We start from the raw sequence: 27,685 nt of genomic DNA on the forward strand, positions 1-27,685 counted from the left end.
TCATACATCAGCAGCCATAAGCCACTATCAGACTCCGGCTCTGCCCCTCACATCATGTCACTGTGTGTGTTACAAGCCCGGTGGTCTGACCTTCCTGTGGAGTGTGGATTCGGTGTTGGTCTATATACAGTCATCCTTTGCCGCACTAAGTAAAGTGATTCAGACCATGTATCCCCTAGATTTACAAATACATTCTTTTTATTCCCATAAATGTATTAGAGGACATGGACCTTCCCTTCTGAATTGTTTGTACTGTTTGTTCTAAAGACTCTTTTTGTGCTGACTCTTAATTGTTATTCTTATAGTGCCTACCTCTTGGCGGTGGAAGTTGAATGAGTCAGTGTGGCCTATTAGCTTTGCTGGAAAGGATTTATAAACCAGTAAAAATATATTTATTATATTGTTCACAGATAGTCAGAACATTGGCACTAGGCTGGACGGACAGCTCCTTTTTTCTCCATATTGTGAATTGGAAGATGACTACATCACTAGCAATTCTCCAGGAGACATTCCGGTTACCTTAAATATATATCCAGCAACTGACAATTCGCTGATATTAACTAATAACTCTATGCATGGCGAATGTTTTCCCGGTATCTCCGATATTGCTACTCATAATAAAGCTTTCAGAGGCGGTGGGGTTTTTGCACGTTTAGAGGATGATGAATGTTTTAACCATAATGCACAACCTATCGTCCATCGGAAAAAGCACCCAGATGAAAGGCCATTTTTATGTTTGGAATGTGGGAAACGTTTTGCAAAAAAATCAATTCTTGTGGAACATCGGAGAACTCACACCGGAGAGAAGCCGTATCAGTGTTCTGTATGTGGGAAATGTTTCACAAAAAAGTCAATTCTTGTGGAGCACCAGAGAATTCACACAGGGGAGAAACCATTTCCGTGTACTGTATGTGGGAAATGTTTCGCAAAGAAATCTGTTCTTGTGGAGCACCAGAGAACTCACACCGGGGAGAAGCCGTTTCTGTGTCCTCAGTGTGGGAAATGTTTTACCCAGAAATCAACTCTGCTTGAGCATAACAGAAGCCACACTGGCGAGAAGCCATTTTCTTGTTCCGATTGTGGGAAATCTTTTACAAAGAAGTCCGTCCTCCTTAAACACCATAGAGTCCACTCTGTGGATAAAGCTTTTCTGTGATGGGATTGGACAGAATGTTTTGCACAGAGAATCCGCAAGACTGAGAAACCATTTTCCTGTCCTGAATTTGGGAAAAGGTTTAGAAAAAAATCCTTTCTTGCACAACACCAGCGATATCACATCGGTGAGCGGCTCATTCCGTGTTCCAATGTGGAAAATGTTTTACACAGAAATAACATCCTGGTAAACATGAGAGAAGTCACATGTGGGAAGCCGTTTCAGTGTTCTGAGTGCAGGAAATGTTTTACAGACTAAATCCCTTTGTTCTCATAGGCGAGAAACCATTTTCAAGTTCAGGGTGTGGCAAATGTTTCATAAAGAAATCTATTCTTGTTGAACATCACAATTCACACGGGGGAGAGATTATATCCATGCCCTGAGTGCGGGAAGTGTTTTACCCAGAAGTCAACACTTTTTATTCATAAGAAAACCCACTCTATCAAGAAGCTGTTTCTGTTGTTTTGAAAGTGGGGAATGTTTACATGTCATTCAAGTGTTCATACTGTTGTAAATAACACAGGTCTATTGCATATGGCTTCAACTCCAGTCCTCCAGTACGCCCAACAGGTCATGTTTTTGGGATTGTCTTTAGAACAAGCAGGATAATTACTGACCTATCACAATACGTTAAATCTCACCCACATGATTGAAGAAATCCTGAAAACACGACCTGTTGTGGGTACTTGAGGATTGGAGTTGAAAATTTATGGTAATCTTAATCTACAGAAATACACCATACACCCGGTGTTATATTGGTCAATTTATCCCCTCGTGGAACAATCCATTCCATGAGGAATTCCGTATCTAATGCCCACCATTACAGTAACAAACCATTTTCTGGGCTAATGGTGAACAGGAGACTGGGTGGGTGGTAGTACAGCTCACAGGAAGAATTGTACAGATATATGTGATTATAATGTGTTAGATGGTAAGATTAATTTATAATGTTGAAACAAATGTATAAATGGTGTGTAGGAATATATAAATTATAAGGAATCTGTATGTAGTGGGACAAACAACTCCTAATTAGAGTCACAATGCTCTTATCAAGTCAGGTGTAATGCTTTAGAGTTGACCCTTTCTGTATATAATAGCAGTGTTCTTTCCATGCCATGGAGTATTTCTCGGGCTTCCAGTGATGTGAGCAAAAGTAGCACACCACTGACGTAAATGTCAGCGCAGTGCCGCAAATTGACTGTGTCACAGTGCAGCTCACTGTCGCTGCCCCTGCCAGAAGGAGGACACTGGCATCCACCTCGACCTTGGCTCACCCTGTTGGAGCCGTCCCTTCCGGAAGGAGGATGCCGGCCATCCCCTCCACCTCAACCCTGATTCATTCAACCACCAGAGGCAAGCACAGTAGCCTCCCCCTTTACCACCAAACAGTGAGATGCCTGGTGGGAGATGGGAAAAGTGCATGATGGACTGCTGCTTACCTGCTTTGGTCTGTAATTTCAAACCCCCCTCCCTTCCCGGTTTGCATGCAACCACTCACCACTTCTCCCCCTACACACCCTTTCTGGTTTACACGCAGCCACATACTAAACCCCCCACCTGGCACATAATGCCGCCTATGAGACTTACTTACCTTCCACTTCATGATTGGCCAGAAATGATGAGCAACCTTAAATAGTATGCTTACTGAAGATGCTAAGTCACATGTAGGCTTCCTGTTACTAACTTTGGTACCAATGAATATGGTGCAGCTAAGTTGAGAGAAAATTTCAGCCAGGGCTTGAAAAGTCACTAAATATTGGTAACCACAGTCATCACGTGTGGTGGCCCATATGTCAGTTGGTTTACCCACTGTTGGTCGATGGAACAGAAGAAACTGAGGACTGATACAAAGATAGATGATAGATGTAAGAGAGCTCCTTGGGGAGGGGCCATCCCATGGCTTCCCTTGTAGGAAGATCACGGCTGTGGATACTGGGCGGTCTGTATTGGCGTGCCGCCAGCTGAACGTCCCGTTGAGACATCCCAGACGCGCAGTGGCGCTAGACAACCTGTAGTCCAGCGCCTATCAGCCCTGTGGGCTTTCCTCTGGTAATGTTGATTGATGTCTGATGATATCCTTCTTAAATAGGGTGGATCTCTTGTGCATTAATGTCTCTTGGGGACGCCTCTTTTGTAACTGTGGAGAATACGTGAAGCTGAAACCATGTAAAAATGGAAGATGTCACCTGTGAATGCATAATTTCCTTGAGAATTGCCAGTATTTAGTACTACAGGTTGAGTATCCCTTGTCCAAAATGCTTGTGACCAGAAGTATTTTGGGTATCGGATTTTTCCGTATTTTGGAATAATTGCATACCATAATGAATTATCATGGTGATGCGACCTAAGTTTAAGCACAGAATGCATTTATATTTCATATACACCTTATACACACAGCCTGAAGGTAATTTTAGCCAATATTTTTAATAACTTTGTGCATTAAACAAAGTGTGTGTGTGTGTGTGTGTGTGTGTGTGTGTGTGTGTGTGTATAGTGACACAATTCATTTAGGTTTCATACACACAACCTGAAGGTAATTTAATACAATATTTTTAATAACTTTGTGTATTAAATAGAGATGTGCACCGGAATTTTTTTTGTGTTTTGGATTCGGTTCCGCGGCCGTGTTTTGGATACGGACGCATTTTGGCAAAACCTCCCTGAAAATTTATTGTCTGATTCGGGTGTGTTTTGGATTCGGGTGTTTTTAAAAAAAAAAACCCTCACAAACAGTTTAAATCGTAGAATTTGGGGGTAATTTTGATCCTATAGTATTATTAACCTCCATAACCAGAATTTCCACTCATTTCCAGTCTATTCTGAACACCTCACACCTCACAGTACTATTTTTAGTCCTAAAATTTGCACAGAGGTCGCTGGATGACTAAGCTAAGCGACCCAAGAGTGCGTCACCAAAATGCTGCACTGTCCTATATACTGCTCACAATAATGCAGCACAGATATGGATAGTATACTTGACACAGAGCTGCAAGATACAGCAATGGCCTACTGTACTGTACTACTATAATTATATACTGGTGGTCTCCACAATGCAGCACACTGAGCACAGATATGGAGCATTTTCAGGCAGAGAACGTAGATATTTTCAGCACACTGAGCACAAATATTTGCAGCACACTGAGCACAGATACGTAGGTTTTCAGGGAGAGAACGCAGCCATGTCCTCTCCGTTCAATCTCCAATGCACGAGTGAAAATGGCGACGCGTGGCTCTTTATACAGAATACGAATCTCACGAGAATCCAACAGCGGGATGATGACGTTCGGGCGCGTTCGGGTTAACCGAGCAAGGCGGGAAGATCTGAGGCTGCCTCGGAACCGTGTAAAATAGGTGAAGTTCGGGGGGGTTCGGATCTCGGAGAACCGAACCCGCTCATCTCTAGTATTAAACAAAGTTTGTGTACATTGAGCCATCAGAAAACAAAGGTTTCGCTATCTCAGTCTCGCTCAAAAAATTCCGTATTTTGGAAAATTTGGATATGGGATACTCAACCTGTAATGTATCAGATGGATGTAGAGTCCAAAAAAACAAGCCAATGTAAATAAGTTCTAAAGTATAGTACATTTTTAATTGTGAAACTGTATAAATCAAACAATTATTGGAGTACAAATGGAAAGATATACATTTTTGTAAATATGGAAAACCAGAAAAAAGAGATGGAATGTAGAGCTATGAAAACTACAGTGTATAGACAATGTAATTAAACCATATGCTGTATCAAAGGTGATGTTGTGCTCACTTAAATGTATTGAATGTGGCTAACCTTGCTATTAACTCTATTTCTCTTACGTCCTAGTGGATACTGGAGTTCCATTTAGTACCATGGGGTATAGACTGGTCCACTAGGAGCCATGGGCACTTTAAGAATTTGATAGTGTGGGCTGGCTCCTCCCTCTATGCCCCTCCTACCAGACTCCGTTTAGAAAATGTGCCCGGAGGAGCCGGTCACGCTTATGGAAGCTCCTGAAGAGTTTTCTGCATTTATTTTATATGTTTGTTATTTTCAGGCAGAGTTGGTTGGCACCAGCCTGCCTGCTTCGTGGGACTTAGGGGGGAGGACGGCCCAACTTCTTGAAGGGTTAATGGTCCCGTTCCCTGCTGACAGGACACTGAGCTCCTGAGGGAACTATTTGCAAGCCCCACCATGGCGAGGGTACATTCCCGCAGCACGCCGCCACTCCTAACAGAGCCAGAAGAAAGAAGAGTGGTGAGTACTAAGCCGGTGTCCTAACTAGCGGGTCGACGGCCATTACGGCGCCATGAGGGTATGGAGACGCACAACTTCTAACCGGGGTGAATTGCGTCTCCAGACACAGTACACAGCCGCACCTCAGTACACTGTACACAGTACCCACACTGGCAAAAGCAGCCTTAAAATGGTTTTCTCTCCATTTTAAGCAACAGATTCCTCAGCCAGTATAAGAAAAGAGGGAAGACCGTGCGCCATTGAAGGGGCGGGGTTTCACTATGAGAGGATCCAGCAGCTCACCAGCGCCATTTTCCCTCTGCAGTGGATACAGATGCTGACTGACGGATGCGCAGCTCCCCCAGTGTGACTCCAGATTACCTCAGAGGTACCAGGGGTTCCTAGCAGGGGGGAGAGCTACTATTAGTGTATTAAGTACCCTATCAGGGTACTTGGTCTGCGACCCGGCTAAGCTTGGCATTAGCGATAAGGGCACGGTGGGGGCTCTTTGTGGGTTAATTGTGTTTAACCTTTTCCTGTGTGTGTGTGTGTGTGTGTGTGTGTGTGTGTGTGTGTGTGTGTGTGTGTGTGTTTGCGGTCACATTTACATTATGTCAGGCAAAGAGTGTGTTTCTTGTACAGCAGAGTGTTTCTCTTCACCAGGGGGCTCACTACTGGGTACTCAGGGCAGTGCACCTTCCCAGAATAGTGGGGCTGAACCGGAATGGGTTAATTCCATTAAGGAAATGATCTCAAATATTTCTACAAAGCTATCTCGCAATGAGAGAGACACAATACTTAAGACAGACTGTGGATGAGTTGATGAATAGAGACTCAGTCCCCAAACTGTCGTCTCAATCCCCTCCCATTAGTCTGCAAAAATGATCTTTGGCCCATATCCTGCAGTCTGACTCTGTCAAGGACGGGTCAGACATGGAGGAGGGGGAGGATGCTACTCTGTCACGGTATAGAAGCTCATATAGAGACTATCAGAAATGTTCTGCAAATTCCTGATAAGGTGTCAGAAGAGTGTGAGGAATCTTATTTTAATGTAAAAAAGAAGTCCTCAGTCACACTTCCTGTGTCAAAGGAATTGAATACCCTGTTTGAAGAACCATGGGTTAATCCTGATAAGAAATTTCAAATCCCTAAAAGGTTGCTCTTATATTTTCCTTTTCCTCTGGACGATAGGAAAAAGTGGGAAAATCCACCGATAGTGGACACATCAGTCTGTAGGCTGTCACGTAAAATTGTATTGCCTGCCCCTGGTGCAGCTTTCCTAAAGGATACAGCTGATCGTAAAATTGAGACTACACTCAGTCATTTTACACAGCTCCTGGGGTGGCCCAATGACCCATTATTGCATGTGCATGGATCACAAAAGCCATTGCTAAATGGTCAGGTAACCTAATTGAGGAGTTAGATTCCTTGTCTAGGAGGGATGTTGTTTTACTCCTGCAGCATATACAGGACTCTGCGAACTTTATGGTGAAAGCCATAAAATAGATTTGTTTGCTTAATGCACGCACCACCGCTATGGCAGTGTCCGCACGCAGGGGACTGTTGATGCGGACTCCAGGAAAGGCGTGGAAGGCCTAACATTCACAGGAGAGGCCTTGTTTGGAGATGAACTAGACAAATTTATCTCCAAAGCTACTGCGGGAAAGTCTACGTACCTTCCTTCCGCAGCTCCCTCAGCCAGGAAAGCTTATTCAGCTTCACATTTACAGTCCTTTCGGACAGCCAAGTTTAAGGGAAAATCCAAAGGTGCTTCTATGGCTTCCAGAGGCGCAAGAGATAAACCGCGCAAACCAGTAACTGCAGGTGTTCAGGAACAGAGCTCAGGCTCTGCTACCTCAAAGCCTTCAGCATGACGGACCGCGAGGTGGACCGCGAGGCCTGGAGGTCAGTCAGGTGGGAGCCTGACTACAATTCTTCAGTCACACCCGGGATCCCTGGGTAATAGATCTTATTTCTCATACGTCCTAGAGGATGCTGGGGACTCCAAAAGGACCACGGGGTATTGACTGGATCCGCAGGAGACATGGGCACACTAGAAGACTTTGAATGGGTGTGAACAGGCTCCTCACTCTATGCCCCTTCTCCAGACCTCAGTTAGATTCTGCGCCCAGAGAGACTGGACACACACTAGGGGAGCTCTCCTGAGTTTCTCTGAAAATACTTTATGTTAGGTTTATTATTTTCAGGGAGACCTGCTGGCTACAGGCTCTTTGCTTCGTGGGACTGAGGGGAGAGAAGCAGACCTACTACTTCTGAGTTCAAGGGCTCTGCTTCTTAGGCTACTGGACACCATTAGCTCCAGAGGGTTCGATCACTTGGTGCACCTAGCTGCTTGCTCCCGGAGCCGAGCCGTCAACCCCCTCACAGAGCCAGAAGGAAGAAGCCGGGTGAGTAAAGGAAGAAAAGAAGACTTCAGTGACGGCAGAAGACTTCAGAGTCTGAGGTACCGTGCAGCGGTCGCGCTGCGCGCCATTGCTCCCACACACGAGTGGCACTACAAGGGCGCAGAGGGGGCGCCCTGGGCATCAATATACCTCATGTTTACAGCCTGGCAAAGTGGTATACAGTGCATAGGCACTGTATACAGACCCCCGCCAGTATAATAATGTAAATAACTAGCGGGACTGAAGCACGCCGATAAGGGGGCGTGGCTTAGCCCTCACCACTCTATCCAGCGCCATTCTCTCCTCAGAGATGCTGGCCCCGCCAAAACATTGTTGCACAGCTCACTGTAAAATGAATGGGGGGGGGAGGGCACAGTTGTTTAGTGCAAAAATAAAGCTCTCTCTCTCTCTCTCTCTATATATATATATATATATATATATATATATATATATATATATGTGTATTGGAAGAAATATAAGACCTTTCTCGCGCTAATGATATAGAAAGCTACACGTTAAGGAAAATACCCCCTGTTAGACAGGGTATAATGGTTATGAACAGCAAAGAAAAGATTTCCCAGGGAGCTAGTGATATTCTTTGGTATATCTAACGTTTTTACTTATACAATAAAACAGTCATAAGAATTAGACTTATTTATTTTATAAAATACAGTAAAATAAGCTGTATCACAATGTATCCAAAGTGACAATAAACAATGTTTTGTACAAATATTTGTGTTGATAACAATTAATTTCAGTCACAAATCGACATGATGATTATTCCTCCTTGAAGGAATGACAAAATCGCTGTCTCAACCCAACGCGTTTCGTCTTACAGACTTCATCAGGGGTTTATTATAATCTAAACAATGTAGAAAACATTTCATAAATATATCGTTTCATTTATCCACAATGAGCTCATGTCAATAGTAATTATGATATATACATACCAAAGGATCACAATATGGACAAGCAACTTTAGCGTGTCTTCAAAAGATAATTAAAACACTTAAAAAGTGGTATCGAACTAGATTTCACCTCATGGGATATCTGTAAAATTATAACATGTGTTACATATATATTGCGGCAGGATAAAATATACGAGGAGGAATGGAGGAAATGAAAAAACTGAATAAGGGACAATGGGGTTTTCTTTGATGGGTCAAAGCTGACCTATTTGTTATGTACTGCCATTGACATTATTTTTAACACATAATCACATTATTACAAAACTTAAATGGTCATGACATATCATCTAGATGGTATATAGAACATAATGTTGCTCATTTAAAGTAATAAATATGGATATTAGTATGATGTAGCTATACATACCAATTAGACAGATTATTAGATGTAACCCATTCAATGTATTATCCACTGAAACGGACTTGGTTTGACGATTTTAAAATGCAATTGTATTCGAACCTACGATGGAAAACAAATTCCTAATGCTATATGGGTACAGTACATACTAGAAAAAATTTGGCCCATATTTTATTTTTCATACATACCAATTATATGGAAACTAGCTCGTAAGGCAGCTATTCATTAAATCACATCCAAGCGTGGATTCAACATAAGGCAGATAACTGTAATCGTACCTATGATGGAGTAGAATGTAAAAATATATAGAGAAACTGTAATACAGATACGTAGATAATTCTGGTCAGCATTGGCTGTATCAGAATTATAATCTGATATAAAGAACTATCTATTTTAAGAAAGTATCCGTAGCCAAAATTAACTGAGGGTTTGCCAGAATTTATTAATATAAATCTATGTGGCTGGAATAGTGCACCAAACCCTTTTATCATAAATAATACTATCACAGGATATAGAAAACTGACACTCCTGATGGACATTAACAATCTAAGCATCATAGACCATTTTCAGGCTGGATTTATTATATTGATGCTTAAAAGCTGTTTGCTATATGAGAGAGTGTTGTGACTTAGATTATTTTTTTTGTATATATACATAATTCCTATAAGCAAAATTCTTTGGGAGTTGGCATTATTCCCCAAACATTTTTACCATCAGTAATCAAGTTATATTGTTAACAATATCCATAATCACACACCAAGAGAACATAAAAGACCATAAGATAACTATGCTTACCTCTCCACCTTCTGCAATGCTCCTAGCTGCTGTATGAAATTAAGACTGAGAACACTGGGTTTTTAAACCCCACTGTGGGTGACATCACTTCCTGTAATTGAATTGACTCAATTTTAGATATTACCTAATCTTTTAACCTTATATTATCTATAAATGATGTATATGTGTCTTGAGCTCAATTCAGCACAATTAGGCACTCGTTTTTGCAGGACTAGACTAAAGGATCACTAAGCGTTTGGGGAGGTGTGGGGATTAATTGAGAAATTGCGTTCCATATTCACATGGTTAGCGTGCGTTTCACCGTCACATTGGGGTTCCTGTTGTTACAGCATCTCCTAGGAAACCCCGCCGGGCAGCGCCGCTCCATAGCGCCGCGTGTCTAGGCAACCGAATGTTGTCATGACGCGTTTCCGCCTTCCGGCGCGTCATGCGCTTCACTGCTGTAGGGCTTCCTGCATCCGTCGCCACGTGCGTTCCAACGCTCGCGGACCAGATATAACTATTACTGTTATTGTTGCATACAGACCCCTAACTTTTTAAATAAGGCAAATGAGATTACTATTTGGTTAACAAGCCAAAGATGTTTTCCATCGTAGGTTCGAATACAATTGCATTTTAAAATCGTCAAACCAAGTCCGTTTCAGTGGATAATACATTGAATGGGTTACATCTAATTATCTGTCTAATTGGTATGTATAGCTACATCATACTAATATCCATATTTCTCTGACGTCCTAGTGGATACTGGGAACTCCGTAAGGACCATGGGGGAATAGCGGCTCCGCAGGAGACTGGGCACAAAAGTAAAGCTTTAGGACTACCTGGTGTGCACTGGCTCCTCCCCCTATGACCCTCCTCCAAGCCTCAGTTAGATTTTTGTGCCCGGCCGAGAAGGGTGCACACTAGGGGCTCTCCTGAGCTTCTTAGTGAAAGTTTAGTTTTAGGTTTTTTATTTTCAGTGAGACCTGCTGGCAACAGGCTCACTGCATCGAGGGACTAAGGGGAGAAGAAGCGAACTCACCTGCGTGCAGAGTGGATTGGGCTTCTTAGGCTACTGGACACCATTAGCTCCAGAGGGACCGAACACAGGCCCAGCCTCGGAGCTCGGTCCCAGAGCCGCGCCGCCGGCCCCCTTACAGAGCCAGAAGCAAGAAGAGGTCCGGAAAAATCGGCGGCAGAAGACATCAGTCTTCAACAAGGTAGCACACAGCACTGCAGCTGTGCGCCATTGTTACTCAGGCACACTTCACACTTCGGTCACTGAGGGTGCAGGGCGCTAGGGGGGGGCGCCCTGAGCAGCAATGTAAACACCTTGGCTGGCATAAATACACCACATATAACCCCCAGGGCTATATGGATGTATTTTAACCCCTGCCAGAACTCACCAAAAAGCGGGAGAAAAGGCCGCCGAGAAGGGGGCGGAGCCTATCTCCTCAGCACACGGGCGCCATTTTCCATCACAGCTCCGCTGGAAGGACGTCTCCCTGACTCTCCCCTGCAGTCCTGCACTACAGAAAAGGGTAAAAAAGAGAGGGGGGCACTAATTTGGCGCAGTTTTGATACTAACAGCAGCTATAAAGGGAAAAGCACATTTTATAGTGGTATTCCTGTCTATATATAGCGCTCTGGTGTGTGCTGGCATACTCTCCCTCTGTCTCCCCAAAGGGCTAGTGGGGTCCTGTCCTCTATCAGAGCATTCCCTGTGGGTGCGGTGTGTCGGTACGATTGTGTCGACATGTTTGAGGAGGAAAATGAGATGGAGGCGGAGCAATTGCCTATTATACAGTTGTCACCCCCTAGGGAGTCGACACCTGAGTGGATGAGCTTATGGAAGGAATTGCGTGACAGTGTCAGCTCTTTACGACAGACAGTTGACGACATGAGACAGCCGGCTACTCAGCTTGTGCCTGTCCAGGGGTCTCAAACGCCATCAGGGGCTTTAAAACGCCCGTTACCTCAAATGGCAGACACAGACACGGATACTGACTCCAGTGTCGATGATGAGGAGACAAACGTGACTTCCACTAGGGCCACACGTTACATGATTGAGGCAATGAAAAATGTATTGCATATCTCTGATAATACAAGTACCACTAAAAAGGGTATTATGTTTGGTGAGAAAAAACTGCCTGTAGTTTTTCCTGTATCCGAGGAATTAAATGAAGTGTGTGATGAGGCGTGGGTTTCTCCCGATAAAAAACTGATAATTCCTAAAAGGTTATTGGCATCGTACCCTTTCCCGCCAGAGGATAGGGCACGTTGGGAAACACCCCCTAGGGTGGATAAAGCGCTCACACGCTTGTCTAAACAGGTAGCACTACCCTCTCCTGATACGGCCGCCCTAAAGGAACCTGCCGATAGAAAGCTGGAGAATATCCTAAAATGTATATACACTCACACGGGTGTTATACTGCGACCAGCAATCGCCTCAGCCTGGATGTGCAGTGCGGGCCTGGCGTGGTCGGATTCCCTGACTGAAAATATTGATACCCTAGATAGGGACAGTATATTACGGACTATAGAGCATTTGAAGGATGCATTTCTATATATGCGTGATGCACAGAGGGATATTTGCCGACTGGCATCAAGAGTTAGCGCGCTGTCCATTTCTGCAAGAAGAGGTTTATGGACGCGGCAGTGGTCAGGTGATGCGGATTCTAAAAGGCACATGGAAGTATTGCCTTATAAGGGGGAGGAGTTATTTGGGGTAGGTCTATCAGACCTGGTAGCCACGGCAACTGCTGGAAAATCCACATTTTTACACCAGGTAGCTTCTCAACCTAAGAAGACGCCGTATTATCAGGCGCAGTCCTTTCGGCCCCATAAGGGCAAGCGGGCAAAAGGCGCCTCATTTCTGCCCCGTGGCAGAGGGAGAGGAAAAAGGCTGCAACAAACAGCCAGTTCCCAGGAACAAAAGCCCTCTCCCGCCTCCGCAAAGTCCTCAGCATGACGCTGGGGCTTTACAAGCGGACTCAGGCACGGTGGGGGCCCGTCTCAAGAAGTTCAGTGCGCAGTGGGCCCACTCGCAAGTGGACTCCTGGATCCTTCAGGTGATATCTCAGGGGTACAAATTGGAATTCGAGACGTCTCCCCCTCGCCGTTTTCTAAAGTCTGCTTTACCGACGTCTCCCTCAGACAGGGAGGCAGTATTGGAAGCCATTCACAAGCTGTATTCCCAGCAGGTGATAATCAAGGTACCCCTCCTACAACAGGGAAAGGGGTACTATTCCACACTATTTGTGGTACCGAAGCCGGACGGCTCGGTGAGACCAATTTTAAACCTAAAATCCTTGAACACTTACATACAAAGGTTCAAATTCAAGATGGAGTCACTCAGAGCAGTGATTGCAAACCTGGAAGAAGGGGACTATATGGTGTCTCTGGACATCAAAGATGCTTACCTACATGTCCCAATTTACCCTTCTCACCAAGGGTACCTCAGGTTTGTGGTACAGAACTGTCACTATCAGTTTCAGACGCTGCCGTTTGGATTGTCCACGGCACCCCGGGTCTTTACCAAGGTAATGGCCGAAATGATGATACTCCTTCGAAGGAAGGGAGTTTTAGTTATCCCTTACTTGGACGATCTCCTGATAAGGGCAAGATCCAGGGAACAGTTGGAAGTCGGGGTAGCACTATCTCAGATAGTGCTGCGCCAGCACGGTTGGATTCTCAATATTCCAAAATCGCAGCTGATCCCGACGACACGACTTCTATTCCTAGGGATGATCCTGGACACAGTCCAGAAAAAGGTGTTTCTCCCGGAGGAGAAAGCCAGGGAGTTATCCGAACTAGTCAGAAATCTCCTAAAACCAGGCCAAGTCTCAGTGCATCAATGCACAAGGGTCCTGGGAAAGATGGTGGCTTCTTACGAAGCAATCCCATTCGGCAGATTCCACGCAAGAACCTTCCAGTGGGATCTGCTAGACAAATGGTCCGGGTCGCATCTTCAGATGCATCAGCGGATAATCTTGTCACCAAGGACAAGGGTGTCTCTCCTGTGGTGGTTGCAGAGTGCTCATCTTCTAGAGGGCCGCAGATTCGGCATTCAGGACTGGGTCCTGGTGACCACGGATGCCAGCCTGAGAGGCTGGGGAGCAGTCACACAGGGAAGAAATTTCCAGGGCTTGTGGTCAAGCCTGGAGACATCACTTCACATAAATATCCTGGAGCTAAGGGCCATCTACAATGCTCTAAGCCTAGCAAGACCTCTGCTTCAAGGTCAGCCGGTGCTGATCCAGTCAGACAACATCACGGCAGTCGCCCACGTAAACAGACAGGGCGGCACAAGAAGCAGGAGGGCAATGGCAGAAGTTGCAAGGATTCTTCGCTGGGCGGAAAATCATGTGATAGCACTGTCAGCAGTGTTCATTCCGGGAGTGGACAACTGGGAAGCAGACTTCCTCAGCAGACACGACCTCCACCCGGGAGAGTGGGGACTTCACCCAGAAGTCTTCCACATGATTGTGAACCGTTGGGAAAAACCAAAGGTGGACATGATGGCGTCCCGCCTCAACAAAAAACTAGACAGGTATTGCGCCAGGTCAAGGGACCCTCAGGCAATAGCTGTGGACGCTCTGGTAACACCGTGGGTGTACCAGTCAGTGTATGTGTTCCCTCCTCTGCCTCTCATACCCAAGGTACTGAGAATCATAAGAAGGAGAGGAGTAAGGACTATACTCGTGGCTCCGGATTGGCCAAGAAGGACTTGGTACCCGGAACTTCAAGAGATGCTCACAGAGGACCCGTGGCCTCTACCTCTAAGAAAGGACCTGCTCCAGCAGGGACCCTGTCTGTTCCAAGACTTACCGCGGCTGCGTTTGACGGCATGGCGGTTGAACGCCGGATCCTGAAGGAAAAAGGCATTCCGGATGAAGTCATCCCTACCCTGATCAAAGCCAGGAAGGATGTAACCGTACAGCATTATCACCGTATTTGGCGTAAATATGTTGCGTGGTGCGAGGCCAGGAAGGCCCCTACAGAGGAATTTCAACTGGGTCGTTTCCTGCATTTCCTGCAAACAGGACTGTCTATGGGCCTAAAATTAGGGTCCATTAAGGTTCAAATTTCGTCCCTGTCGATTTTCTTCCAGAAACTGGCTTCTGTTCCTGAAGTTCAGACGTTTGTCAAGGGGGTACTGCATATACAGCCTCCTTTTGTGCCTCCAGTGGCACCTTGGGATCTCAATGTAGTTTTGGGGTTCCTAAAATCACATTGGTTTGAACCACTCACCACTGTGGACTTAAAATATCTCACATGGAAAGTGGTAATGCTGTTGGCCCCGGCTTCAGCCAGGCGTGTCTCAGAATTGGCGGCTTTATCCTATAAAAGCCCTTACCTAATTTTTCATACGGACAGGGCAGAATTGAGGACTCGTCCTCAATTTCTCCCTAAGGTGGTTTCAGCGTTTCACTTGAACCAGCCTATTGTGGTACCTGCGGCTACTAGGGACTTGGAGGACTCCAAGTTGCTGGACGTAGTCAGGGCCCTGAAAATATATGTTTCCAGGACGGCTGGAGTCAGAAAATCTGACTCGCTGTTTATCCTGTATGCACCCAACAAGCTGGGTGCTCCTGCTTCTAAGCAGACTATTGCTCGTTGGATTTGTAGTACAATTCAGCTTGCACATTCTGTGGCAGGCCTGCCACAGCCAAAATCTGTAAAAGCCCATTCCACAAGGAAGGTGGGCTCATCTTGGGCGGCTGCCCGAGGGGTCTCGGCTTTACAACTTTGCCGAGCAGCTACTTGGTCAGGGGCAAACACGTTTGCTAAATTCTACAAATTTGATACCCTGGCTGAGGAGGACCTGGAGTTCTCTCATTCGGTGCTGCAGAGTCATCCGCACTCTCCCGCCCGTTTGGGAGCTTTGGTATAATCCCCATGGTCCTTACGGAGTTCCCAGCATCCACTAGGACGTCAGAGAAAATAAGAATTTACTTACCGATAATTCTATTTCTCGTAGTCCGTAGTGGATGCTGGGCGCCCATCCCAAGTGCGGATTGTCTGCAATACTTGTACATAGTTATTGTTACAAAAATCGGGTTATTATTGTTGTGAGCCATCTTTTCAGAGGCTCCTCTGTTATCATGCTGTTAACTGGGTTCAGATCACAGGTTGTACGGTGTGATTGGTGTGGCTGGTATGAGTCTTACCCGGGATTCAAAATCCTTCCTTATTGTGTACGCTCGTCCGGGCACAGTATCCTAACTGAGGCTTGGAAGAGGGTCATAGGGGGAGGAGCCAGTGCACACCAGGTAGTCCTAAAGCTTTACTTTTGTGCCCAGTCTCCTGCGGAGCCGCTATTCCCCCATGGTCCTTACGGAGTTCCCAGCATCCACTACGGACTACGAGAAATAGAATTATCGGTAAGTAAATTCTTATTTTATTACTTTAAATGAGCAACATTATGTTCTATATACCATCTAGATGATATGTCATGACCATTTAAGTTTTGTAATAATGTGATTATGTGTTAAAAATAATGTCAATGGCAGTACATAACAAATAGGTCAGCTTTGATCCATCAAAGAAAACCCCATTGTCCCTTATTCAGTTTTTTCATTTCCTCCATTCCTCCTCCTCGTATATTTTATCCTGCCGCAATATATATGTAACACATGTTATAATTTTACAGATATCCCATGTGGTGAAATCTAGTTCGATATACACTGTATATATGTATGGTACGGTTGCAATGTTCTGTAGCTCGAGCACAGACATGGTAAGTGGGGGCGTAATATAAAAATTCTGTATATTTTTCCCTCAGACCCCTCGGGGTCGCAAAAGATGTATTTTTCCCAGTTACTACTCCTGTTGTCGACACGACTACTATGTCTTATGTCGACCATAATGTTTCCTGATTAGATCCGCAACATTGGCATTCAGTACATGTTCATACACATTAAGAACGCATTAATATCACTAGGGACCCTGCTGTTCCTGACACACATACATATATATATATATATATATATATAATATGGCTATACGTGTGTATATGTGTATTTAAATGTGTATATTTATACAAAAACATTATATTGAATGCTGAAGTAAACTTTTCCTTCTCATGTGCTGGTCGCTTTGTTCGATAGCTCTAGGTCGGCCATGACAAGATGGTTTCAAATCATCATGAGGATTCCGAGTGTTTATTCTTTTCCCGCCATGGATTATTTTATTTATTTATTTATTTAGAACAAAGTGAGAGTCAACCCCTGTTCTGCACGGGGCCCTGTCACAAAGGATCGTTTACAGGAAGATAATTGATATTTTAATTATATGTTTTGATTATACTTGCATTGCATGCGCAGGGGGGAGTGCTTGTATTCAGGAATGGTCGGTTACTTGGTAATCCGATATAATTACCCTGAGGAGAGATGTGTTACTCCTTGAGTTGGGTCATGTCTAGAACATGGCAACATACTACCGTGCGACTACAAGGGATGGGACTCTTGGGTGCACGGGCCACTTCCACGGCGGTCTCGGCTAGGAGGGCGTTGTGGATTCACCAAAGAGATGAAAATGCTGAATCTGAAAAGAAGTGGGGTGTCTTCTCCATGAAAGGAAGCCTGGTTGGTGATGTCCTTGTTAATATACTCTCGGCAGGTGCCACGGGTAAGTTTATCTTTCTTGCCCTATGTTCCCTCACAACGGCTGGTGACGCATTGTTGCAGGATGCAGTCAGTTCGACCAAATGGATAAGGATTCCCCTTTCTTTGCAGGTAAAGGAAGGTAAAAAAGGTAAGAGATCAGCTGCCTTTTCAGGTTCACAGGTGCAGAAATTATCCATTTTCTCTGACGTCCTAGTGGATGCTGGGAACTCCGTAAGGACCATGGGGAATAGACGGCTCCGCAGGAGACTGGGCACATCTAAAGAAAGATTTAGGACTATCTGGTGTGCACTGGCTCCTCCCCCTATGACCCTCCTCCAAGCCTCAGTTAGATTTCTGTGCCCGGCTGAGCTGGATGCACACTAGGGGCTCTCCTGAGCTCCTAGGAAGAAAGTATATGTTAGGTTTTTTATTTTCAGTGAGACCTGCTGGCAACAGGCTCACTGCACCGAGGGACTAAGGGGAGAAGAAGCGAACCTACCTAAGTGGTGGTAGCTTGGGCTTCTTAGGCTACTGGACACCATTAGCTCCAGAGGGATCGAACACAGGACCCGACCTCGTCGTCCGTTCCCGGAGCCGCGCCGCCGTCCCCCTTACAGAGCCAGAAGCAAGAAGGTGGTCCGGAAAAAATCGTCGGCTGAAGACTTCTGTCTTCTCCAAGGTAGCGCACAGCACTGCAGCTGTGCGCCATTGCTCCTCATGCACACCACACACTGCGGTCACTGATGGGTGCAGGGCGCTGGGGGGGGTGGGGCGCCCTGAGCAGCAATATTAACACCTTGGCTGGCGAACTGACACCATATGTAGCCCCAGGGGCTATATAGGTGTTTATTAACCCCTGCCAGAACTTTTACAATAGCGGGAGAAAGCCCGCCGAAAAAGGGGCGGAGCCATCTCCCTCAGCACACTGGCGCCATTTTCCCTCACAGCCCCGCTGGAGGGATCGCTCCCTGGCTCTCCCCTGCAGTCCTGCACTACAGAAAAGGGTTAAAAAGAGAGGGGGGGGCACAAATTAGGCGCAGTATAAATATATTATGCAGCTATAAGGGAAAAACACTCTGTATAGTGATATCCCTGTGGTATATAGCGCTCTGGTGTGTGCTGGCATACTCTCCCTCTGTCTCCCCAAAGGGCTTTGTGGGGTCCTGTCCTCTGTCAGAGCATTCCCTGTGTGTGTGCTGTGTGTCGGTACTGCGGTGTCGACATGTATGATGAGGATAATGATGTGGAGGCGGAGCAAATGCCTGTGAATGGGATGTCACCCCCTTGCGGGGTCGACACCGGTGTGGATGGACTTATGGAAGGAATTACGTGACAGTGTCTACTCCTTACATAAAAGGTTTGACGACATAGGACAGCCGGCTGCTCAGCTTGTGCCTGTCCAAGCGTCTCAAATGTCATCAGGGGCTCTAAAACGCCCGCTACCTCAGATGGCAGACACAGATGTTGACACGGATACCGACTCCAGTGTCGACGACGATGAGACTAGTGTACCTTCCAATAGGGCCACCCGTTACATAATTGAGGCAATGAAAAATGTATTACACATTTCTGATAATACCCCAGGTACCACAAAAAAGGGTATTATGTTTGGTGACAGAAAACTACCAGTAGTTTTCCTGCATCTGAGGAATTGTTATGAGGTGTGTGAGGAAGCGCGGACTTCCCCCGATAAGAAATTGATAATTTCTAAGCAGCGTACCCTTTTCCGCCAGAGGATAGGTCACGTTGGAAAATACCCCCTAGGGTAGATAAAGCGGTTACACGCTTATTAAAAAAGGTGGCACTACCGTCTCCGGATACGGCCGCCCTGAAGTACCTGCTGATAGAAAGCAGAAAACTACCCTTAAAGCTATATACACACACACGGACATTATATTGAGACCTGCTATTACCTCGGCATGGATGTACAGTGCGGCAGCTGCGTGGTCAGATTCCCTGTCGGATAATATTTATACTATAGATAGGGACAATATTTTACTGAAAATAGAGCATATAAAAGACGCTGTCTTATACATGCGTGATGCACAGAGGGATATTTGCCGACTGGCATCACTAATAAGCGATATGTAAAACCATTGCCGCCAGACGGGGGTTATGGACTCGGCAATGGTGGGGCGATGCCGATTCAAAACGGCACATGGCAGTTTGCCCTATAAGGGGGTGGAACTGTTTGGGGATGGTCTTTCAGACCTTGTTTCCACAGCTACGGCTGGGAAGTCGAAACTTTTGCCACAAGCTACCCCACAGCAAAAGTAAGCACTGTAGTATCAGGTACAGTCCCTTCGGCCCCAGAAAAGTAGAGGACTAGAGGCTCATCTTTTCTGCCAAGAGGAAAAGGTAGAGGGAAAAAGCTGCAGCACACAGCTAGTTCCCAAGAGCAGACGTCCTCCCCTGCGTCCGGTAAGTCCACAGCATGACGCTGGGGCTGCTCAGGCGGACCCGGGTACGGTGGGGGCCCCTCTCAGAGATTCAGCGCACAGTGGGCTCTCTCACAGGTGGATCCCTGGGTTCTTCAAAAAGTGTCTCAGGGGTACAGGCTGAAATTCGAGACGTCTCCCCCCCGCCCTTTCCTAAAATCTGCCTTACCGGCAACTCCCTCTGCCAGGGAGGCAGTGTTGGTGGCTATCCAAAAACGGTATTCACAGCAAGTGATTATCAAGGTACCCCTTCTTCAACAGGAAAAGGGTTACTTTTCCACCATGTTTGTGGTACCGAAACCGGACGGTTCGGTGAGACCCATCTTAAATTTGAAATCCTTGAACACATATAACAAAAGATTTGAGTTCAAGATGGAATCGCTCAGGGCGATTATTGCGAACCTGGACGAGGGGGATTACAGGGTCTCTCTGGACATCAAGGATACTTACCTGCATGTCCCCATTTGCCCTCCTCACCAGGAGTACCTCAAGGTTGTGGTACAGGACTGTCACTATCAGTTCCAGACGCTGCCGTTTGGATTATCCACGGCACCGATGGTCTTTACCAGGGTAATGACCAAAATGATGATACTCCTTCGCAAGAAGGGAGTTTAATTATCCCGTACTTGGACGATCTCCTGATAAAGGCGAGCTCCAAGGAACAGTTGGTAAGGGGGTAGCACTTTCTCGGGAAGTGCTGCAACAGCAGGGCTGGATTCTCAATTCCAAAGTCACAGCTGGTCCCGACGACACGTCTTCTGTTCCTGGGAATGATTCTGGAAACAGACCAGAAAAAAGTGTTTCTTCCAATGGAAAAAGCCGAGGAGTTGTCATCTCTAATCAGAAACCTCCTAAGACCGGGACAGGTGTCGGTACATCAATGCACACGAGTCCTGGGAAAAATGGTAGCTTCGTACGAAGCAATTCCATTAGGAAAGTTCCACGCAAGGAATTTCCAGTGGGACCTGTTGGACAAATGGTCCGGGTCCCATCTCCAGATACAGCAGCGGATAACCCGGTCGGCAAGAACCAGGGTGTCGCTGCGGTGGTGGCTGCAGAGGGCTCATCTACTAGAGAGCCGCAGATTCGGAATACAGGACTGGGTCCTGGTGACCACGGATGCCAGCCTTCGGGGCTGGGGTGCAGTCACACACGGAGTGAATTTCCGAGGACTGTGGTCAAAACAGGAGATTTCACTTCACATAAATTTTCTGGAGCTAAGAGCCATTTACAAGGCCCTAACCCAAACAAGGCCCCTGCTTCAAAACCAGCCGTACTGATCCAATCAGACAACATCACGGTGCTCGCCCATGTAAACAGGCAGGGCGGCACAAGAAGCAGGAGGGCAATGGCAGAAGCCACAAGGATTCCCCGTTGGGCGGAAAATCATGGGGTAGCACTGGCAGCAGTGTTCATTCCGGGAGTGGACAACTGGGAAGCAGACTTCCGCAGCAGACTCCACCCGGGAGAATAGGGACTTCATCCAGAAGTCTTCCAAATGCTGGTAAACCGTTGGGAAAGACCACAGGTGGACATGATGGCGTCCCGCCTCAATAAAAAAGATATTGCGCCAGGTCAAGAGAACCTCAGGCGATCGCTGTGGACGCTCTAGTGACACCACGGGTGTACCAGTCGGTTTATGTGTTCCCTCCTCTCCCTCTCATACCCAAGGTACTGAGGATAATAAGAAAAAGAGGAGTAAGCACTATACTAATTGTTCCGGATTGGCCAAGAAGGGCTTGGTACCAGGAACTTCAAGAGATGATCTGAGAGGACCCATGGCCTCTGCCACTCAGACAGGATCTGCTGCAGCAGGGGCCCTGTCTGTTAAAAGACTTACCGCGGCTGCGTTGACGGCATGGCGGTTGAACGCCGGATTCTGAGTGAAAAAGGCATTCCGGAGGAAGTCATTCTTATCCTGATCAAAGCCAGGAAGGATGTCAGCCTGAAGTTCAGACGTTGTAAGGGAGTGCTGCATATTCAGCCCCTTTTTGTGCCCCAGTGGCACCTTGGGATCTCGATGTGGTTTTGGAGTTCCTGGAATCACATTGGTTTGAGCCACTTAAAACCGTGGATTTGAAATATCTCACATGAAAAGTGGTCATGTGTTGGCTCTGGCTTCGGCAAGGCATGTGTCAGAATTGGCGGCTTTGTCATGAAAAAACCCTTACCTGACTTTCCATATAGATAGGGCAGAGTTGAGGACTCGTCCTCACTTTCTCCCGACGGTGGTATCAGTCTTTCACTTGAACCAACCTATTGTGGTGCCTGCGGCTACTAGGGACTTGGAGGATTCCAAGTTACTGGACGTAGTCAGGGCCCTGAAAATTTATATTTCCAGGACGGCTGGAGTCAGGAAAACTGACTCGCTGTTTATCCTGGATGCACCCAACAAGCTGGGTGCTCCTGCTTCTAAGCAGACTATAGCGCGCTGGATTTGTAGCACTATTCAGCTTGCGCATTCTGCGGTGGACTACCGCAGTCTAAATCTGTAAAAGCCCATTCCACAAGGAAGGGGGCTCATCTTGGGCGGCTGCCCGAGGGGTTTCGGCTTTACAACTTGGCCGAGCTGCTACTTGGTCAGGGGCAAACACGTTTGCAAAATTCTACAAAATTGATACCCTGGTTGTGGAGGACCTTGAGTTCTCTCATTCGGTGCTGCAGAGTCATCCGCACTCTCCCGCCCGTTTGGGAGCTTTGGTATAATCCCCATGGTCCTTACGGAGTTCCCAGCATCCACTAGGACGTCAGAGAAAATAAGATTTTACTCACCGGTAAATCTATTTCTCGTAGTCCGTAGTGGATGCTGGGCGCCCATCCCTAGTGCGGATTGTCTGCAATACTTGTACAAAGTTATTGTTACAAAAATCGGGTTGTTATGGCGAGCCATCTGTTCAGAGGCTCCATTTGTTATCATACTGTTAACCGGGGTTCCTATCACGAGTTATATGGTGTGATTGGTGTGGCTGGTATGAGTCTTACCCGGGATTCAAAATCCTTCCTTATTGTGTCAGCTCTTCCGGGCACAGTGTCCTAACTGAGGCTTGGAGGAGGGTCATAGGGGGAGGAGCCAGTGCACACCAGATAGTCCTAAATCTTTCTTTAAATGTGCCCAGTCTCCTGCGGAGCCGTCTATTCCCCATGGTCCTTACGGAGTTCCCAGCATCCACTACGGACTACGAGAAATAGATTTACCGGTGAGTAAAATCTTATTATTTCTGCCACGTCCATCATGGGACGTTGGGTCTATCTTGCGGGGGCCCACACAGGTGGGACCTCGTTTAAAACTCTTCAGTCAGTCCTGGAAGGACATGGACCAGTGAGTTAAAGATAGAGTCCCTAGGGGGACATACGGGTGTTCCAGACGTTCCCCCTCACTGATTTTTTCGAATCAACCTTACCGATCCTCCTCATGACAGGGAGGTAGTATGTGACGCTATACAAGAGTTGTGTTTGGATCAGATCATTGTCCTGTTGTTCCGGTCAGAATAGAAGAAGCTGTTCAGACTTTTTCGTGCTCCCGAGGCCGGACGACTCGGTCAGATAAATCCCGATTTTTCCTACTTAAACTTCATGAGGGAATCTCTCATGGCAGGGTTCTCCACTCTTAAAGTGGAGTAAGGAGGTCTAATTACGGTTTCTTCCGCTTTAGGCTTACCTGAGGTTTGCGATTCAGGATTGTTGTTACCATTTCACCAGGGTGATGACGGTATGATGGGTTTCCTTCGTTAGTAAGGAGTCACATTTATTCTGTACTGTATCGCTCTCCGAATTATGGAGAGATCAAGGTGCCAAATGGTGTAAAACTTTGTTTTTCTCCTTGACAGTTCTTCAACAACAGCACTTGCCAGAATCCCTGTTGGTCCCAACGACGCGGTGATCGGCTTGGGCAATATTATTAGAGGCAGTATTGAGAAGAGATTATTTGCTTCCAAAAAAAAGAAAAGGCGAAGCTCTGAGAATTCAGAGTCTGGCAGACCTGCAACGGTGTCAATCCGTCGATACAGTCAGTTGCTGAAAAAAGATGGTTGGGGCCTACGAGGCCATTCAGTGGGCAGGTTCCAGGCCTGAGTGTTTAGCGGGACCTGTTGGACAAGTGGTCCGGTTTCCACCTGGGATAATCATGGTTTCAGGACCAGTATGTTGCACCTGTGGTAGCGGCGCAATTCTCACTGGGGACAAGTGTCATGTTAGGATACTTGTCGTCCCGTTAACGGTCTAGAGTTAAGGGCCGTTTATAACTGTTTTCTATAGACAAGATCCGGAGAAGAAATGGCAGAAGCCAGAAAGATTTTCCGCTGGGCGACAAAAAAAAAAAAAAAAATATTTACGCACTCTATCAGCAATGTTCGTTCCAAGAGTGGACAACTGGGAAGCAAACGTCCTCGGCGGACACGTTCTCCGTTCAGGAGGGTTGAGTCTTCATCAAGCGGTTTTTCACAGAAGTGATAAGTCTGGAGAATTCCGAAAATAAACAAGATGGCATCTCGCCTCGACAAGAAATTTTGTTACGGGTCGGGGGTCCCCTCAAGCATTAGCGGTGGACAATCTAGTGACACCGTGAGTGTTTCAGTCAATCTGTGTTCCCTCCACTTCCACTCTTTCCAAAAATGTTAAAAGATTATAAGAGGAACAAGAGTTCAGATGATCCTCCTTGTTCCAGACTGTTCAAGGAGGGCTGGTATCTGGATCTTCAGCAAATTACTCATAGGAGATCACTGTACTCTTCCTCTGTGAGAGGATCTGTTCTGGCAGGGGCCGTGTGTGTTCCAAGTCTTACCGAGGTTTTCATTGACGTCGGATTCCAGCCCAGAAGGGTATTTCCAGTGAGGTCTTCGCTATTCTTTTTCAGTCAGAAAAGAAGTAATGTCAAGACATTACCACCATATTTAAAAAAAAAAATTATAATAATTTATGTCTTGGTGTGCATCCAAGAAGGTTAATATGGAACAATTCCAGTTGGATCGTTTTCTTCCTTCTTGTCTTGCAAGATCGTGTGGAGGCGATCTTTGGTTGGGCTTGATTAAGGTTCAGATTTCAACCTTATCGGTTGTCTTCCAAGAAACATTTGCCCTCCTTTCCAGAGTTTAATATTTTCGTAAAAGGAGTCTAACACTTCCATCCTCCCTTTGTGCCTCTGTGACACCATGGGATCTTTACGTGGTGTTGCAGTTCCTGCAATTTCTTTGGTTGAACTTTTCAGTATGGTTAAGTTGAAATTCCTCAATTGGAAAGTGGTCATGCGGTTGACCTTGGCATCTGCAAGGCGGGTGTCTGAGTTGGCGGTTTGGTCTCAAAAGAGCCCTGTTTAATCTTCCATGAAGATAGAGCGGAGTTGAGAACTCGGCAACAGTTCGGCCAAAAGTGGTTTCATTGCTTTCACTTGAACCAACCTGTTGTGGTGCCGGTGGCTACTGATGCCTGGGTGGCATCGGAGTATCTCGATGTGGTCGGAATTTTGAAGATTTGTGTTGCCAGATTGGCTCAGATCAGAAAAATGGAGGATCTGTTATCCTATATGCTCCCAACAAGATTGGGGTTCCTGCTTCCAAGCAGACTATTGCACGCTGGATTTGAATTACAATTAAGCTTGCTTGTTTTATGGACGGTTTGCCGATATCGGTGAAGGCCCATTCTACCATTCTCATCCTGGGCGGCTACCCGAGGGGTCTCAGTTTATAGCGTTGCAGAGCAGCTGCTTCGTCGGGTTCAAACAATTTTGCAAATATTCTACAAGTTTGATACACTGGCTGTTGACGCCCCCTTGTTTGGGCAATCGGTGCTTCAGAGTCATCCGCACTCTCCCGCCCGTTCTAGAGCTTTGGTATAGACCCCATGGTCCTTTTGGAGTCCCCAGCATCCTCTAGGACGTATGAGAAAATAGGATTTTAATACCTACCGGTAAATTATTTTCTCTTAGTCCGTAGAGGATGCTGGGCGCCCGTCTCAGTGCGTACTGTATCTGCAGTTATTGGTTATGGTTACATATGTTGGGTTTCCTTTCAGTCAGTCTGTTGCTGACGTTATTCATGCAATGGCATGCGGTTTGCTATTATTGGTCGTGTTTACACACAGGTTGTGTTACAATTTCGGTCAGCATATTGCTGTATATTTTTTCATGCCGTCTGCTGGTGTTCTATTGAATGCCACGTTCTGCGACATGTTTGAGGTGTGAGCTGGTATGACACTCACCGTGTTTAAACAATAAATTCCTCGAAATTTCCGTCTCCCTGGGCACAGTTCTATAACTGAGGTCTGGAGGATGGGCATAGAGGGAGGAGCCAGTTCACACCCATTCAAAGTCTTATAGTGTGCCCATGTCTCCTGTAGATCCCGTCTATACCCCATGGTCCTTTTGGAGACCCAGCATCCTCTACGGACTAAGAGAAAAGGATTTACCAGTAGGTATTAAAATCCTATTTTCCCAGGGCTACAGACTGGAGTTCCAAGAGCTCCCATCTCACAGATTCATCAAATCAGGCTTACCAGCTTCATAAGAGGCAAGTATAACTTAGAATGTAAGTTCTCACGAGTAGGGCCCTCTTCCCTCGTGTGCTTATCCTTTTCTTACTTTAATAATCCTCCACTGCCCAAATCCCGCAGTTTTGTGGCCACCTTGGAACTTATCTCTGTCGTTTACTAGTGTAGTTATGCTTAGTTACCCTGTACTTGTCCTATATTGTCTTCAACTGTAAGTCACTGTTTTCCTGTTTTGATTATGTGCATATGTACTCTGTAATTGGGCGCTGCGGAACCCTTGTGGCGCCATATAAATAAAGGATGATGATGATAATAATAATACAGCAGGCCATCCAAAAACTGGTACAGACTTAAGTCATTGTTCCAGTTCCTCCTCATCTACACAACAAGGAGTACTATTCCAACCTGTTTGTAGTACCAAAACCGGATGGTTCTGTACGTCCAATTCTGAACCTCAAATCCTTGAACCCGTTCTTAAGAGGGTTCAAGTTCAAGAAGGAGTCTCCGAGAGCGGTGATCTCAGGTCTGAAGGAAGGGGAATTTCTTGTGTCTCTGGATATTAAGGATGTGTACCTTCACATTCTGATCTGGCCGCCTCACCAGACTTATCTACAGTTTGCACTACTGGACTGTCACTACCAGTTCCAGGCCCTGCCATTTGGTCTCTCCACACCACCGATGTGATGGCAGAGATGATGTTTATACTCCGCAAGCAGGGAGTGAACATAATTCCGTACCTGAACGATCTTCTGATAAAGACGCCATCCAGGGAGAGGTTGCTGGACAGCATTGCTCTCTCAACCAAACTTCTCCAGGATCACGGGTGGATTCTGAACCTTCCGAAATCTCACCTAGAGCCAACACGGAGGCTCCCATTCCTGGGAATGACACTGGCCACGGAGTCGCAGAAAGTGTTCCTTCCGTTGGAAAAGGCATTGGTAATCCAGTTGATGGTTCGGGATGTCCTGAAGCCAATCCAGATATCGGTGAATCTATGCATTCTGCTTCTGGGGAAAATGGTGGCCTCTTTTGAGGCGCTTCAATATGGAAGGTTTCACGCAAGACCCTTCCAGCTCAATCTGTTGGACAGATGGTCTGGATCGCATCTTCACATGCACCAGAGGATTCGTCTGTCACCAAAAGCCAGGATCTCCCTTCTGTGGTGGCTACAGACCTCACACCTTGTCGAGGTTCGGAGGTTCGAAATTCAGGACTGGATTCCGTTAAGAAACGGACACAAGCCTCCGAGGTTAGGGAGCAGTCACCCAGGGGGTGCAGTTTCAAGAAGATGTTCA

At 46.3% G+C, this 27,685-nt stretch overlaps 1 protein-coding gene across 1 annotated transcript in view; it reads left to right on the plus strand.

The window, feature by feature from the left end:
- Window positions 1-8,734, plus strand: part of LOC135054968 (oocyte zinc finger protein XlCOF7.1-like) — a 70,815-nt gene extending 62,081 nt beyond the window's left edge. Inside the window, exon 7 of the mRNA XM_063958477.1 lies at window positions 411-8,734. Coding sequence (XP_063814547.1) covers window positions 411-1,156 — 746 coding nt within the window. The 3' untranslated portion in view covers window positions 1,157-8,734. The remainder of the gene's footprint in view (window positions 1-410) is intronic.
- The last annotated feature ends 18,951 nt before the right edge of the window (window positions 8,735-27,685 follow it).

The sequence above is a fragment of the Pseudophryne corroboree genome, chromosome 3 (assembly GCF_028390025.1).
Source record: "Pseudophryne corroboree isolate aPseCor3 chromosome 3, aPseCor3.hap2, whole genome shotgun sequence".
In the NCBI taxonomy this organism is placed as follows: Eukaryota; Metazoa; Chordata; class Amphibia; order Anura; family Myobatrachidae; genus Pseudophryne; species Pseudophryne corroboree.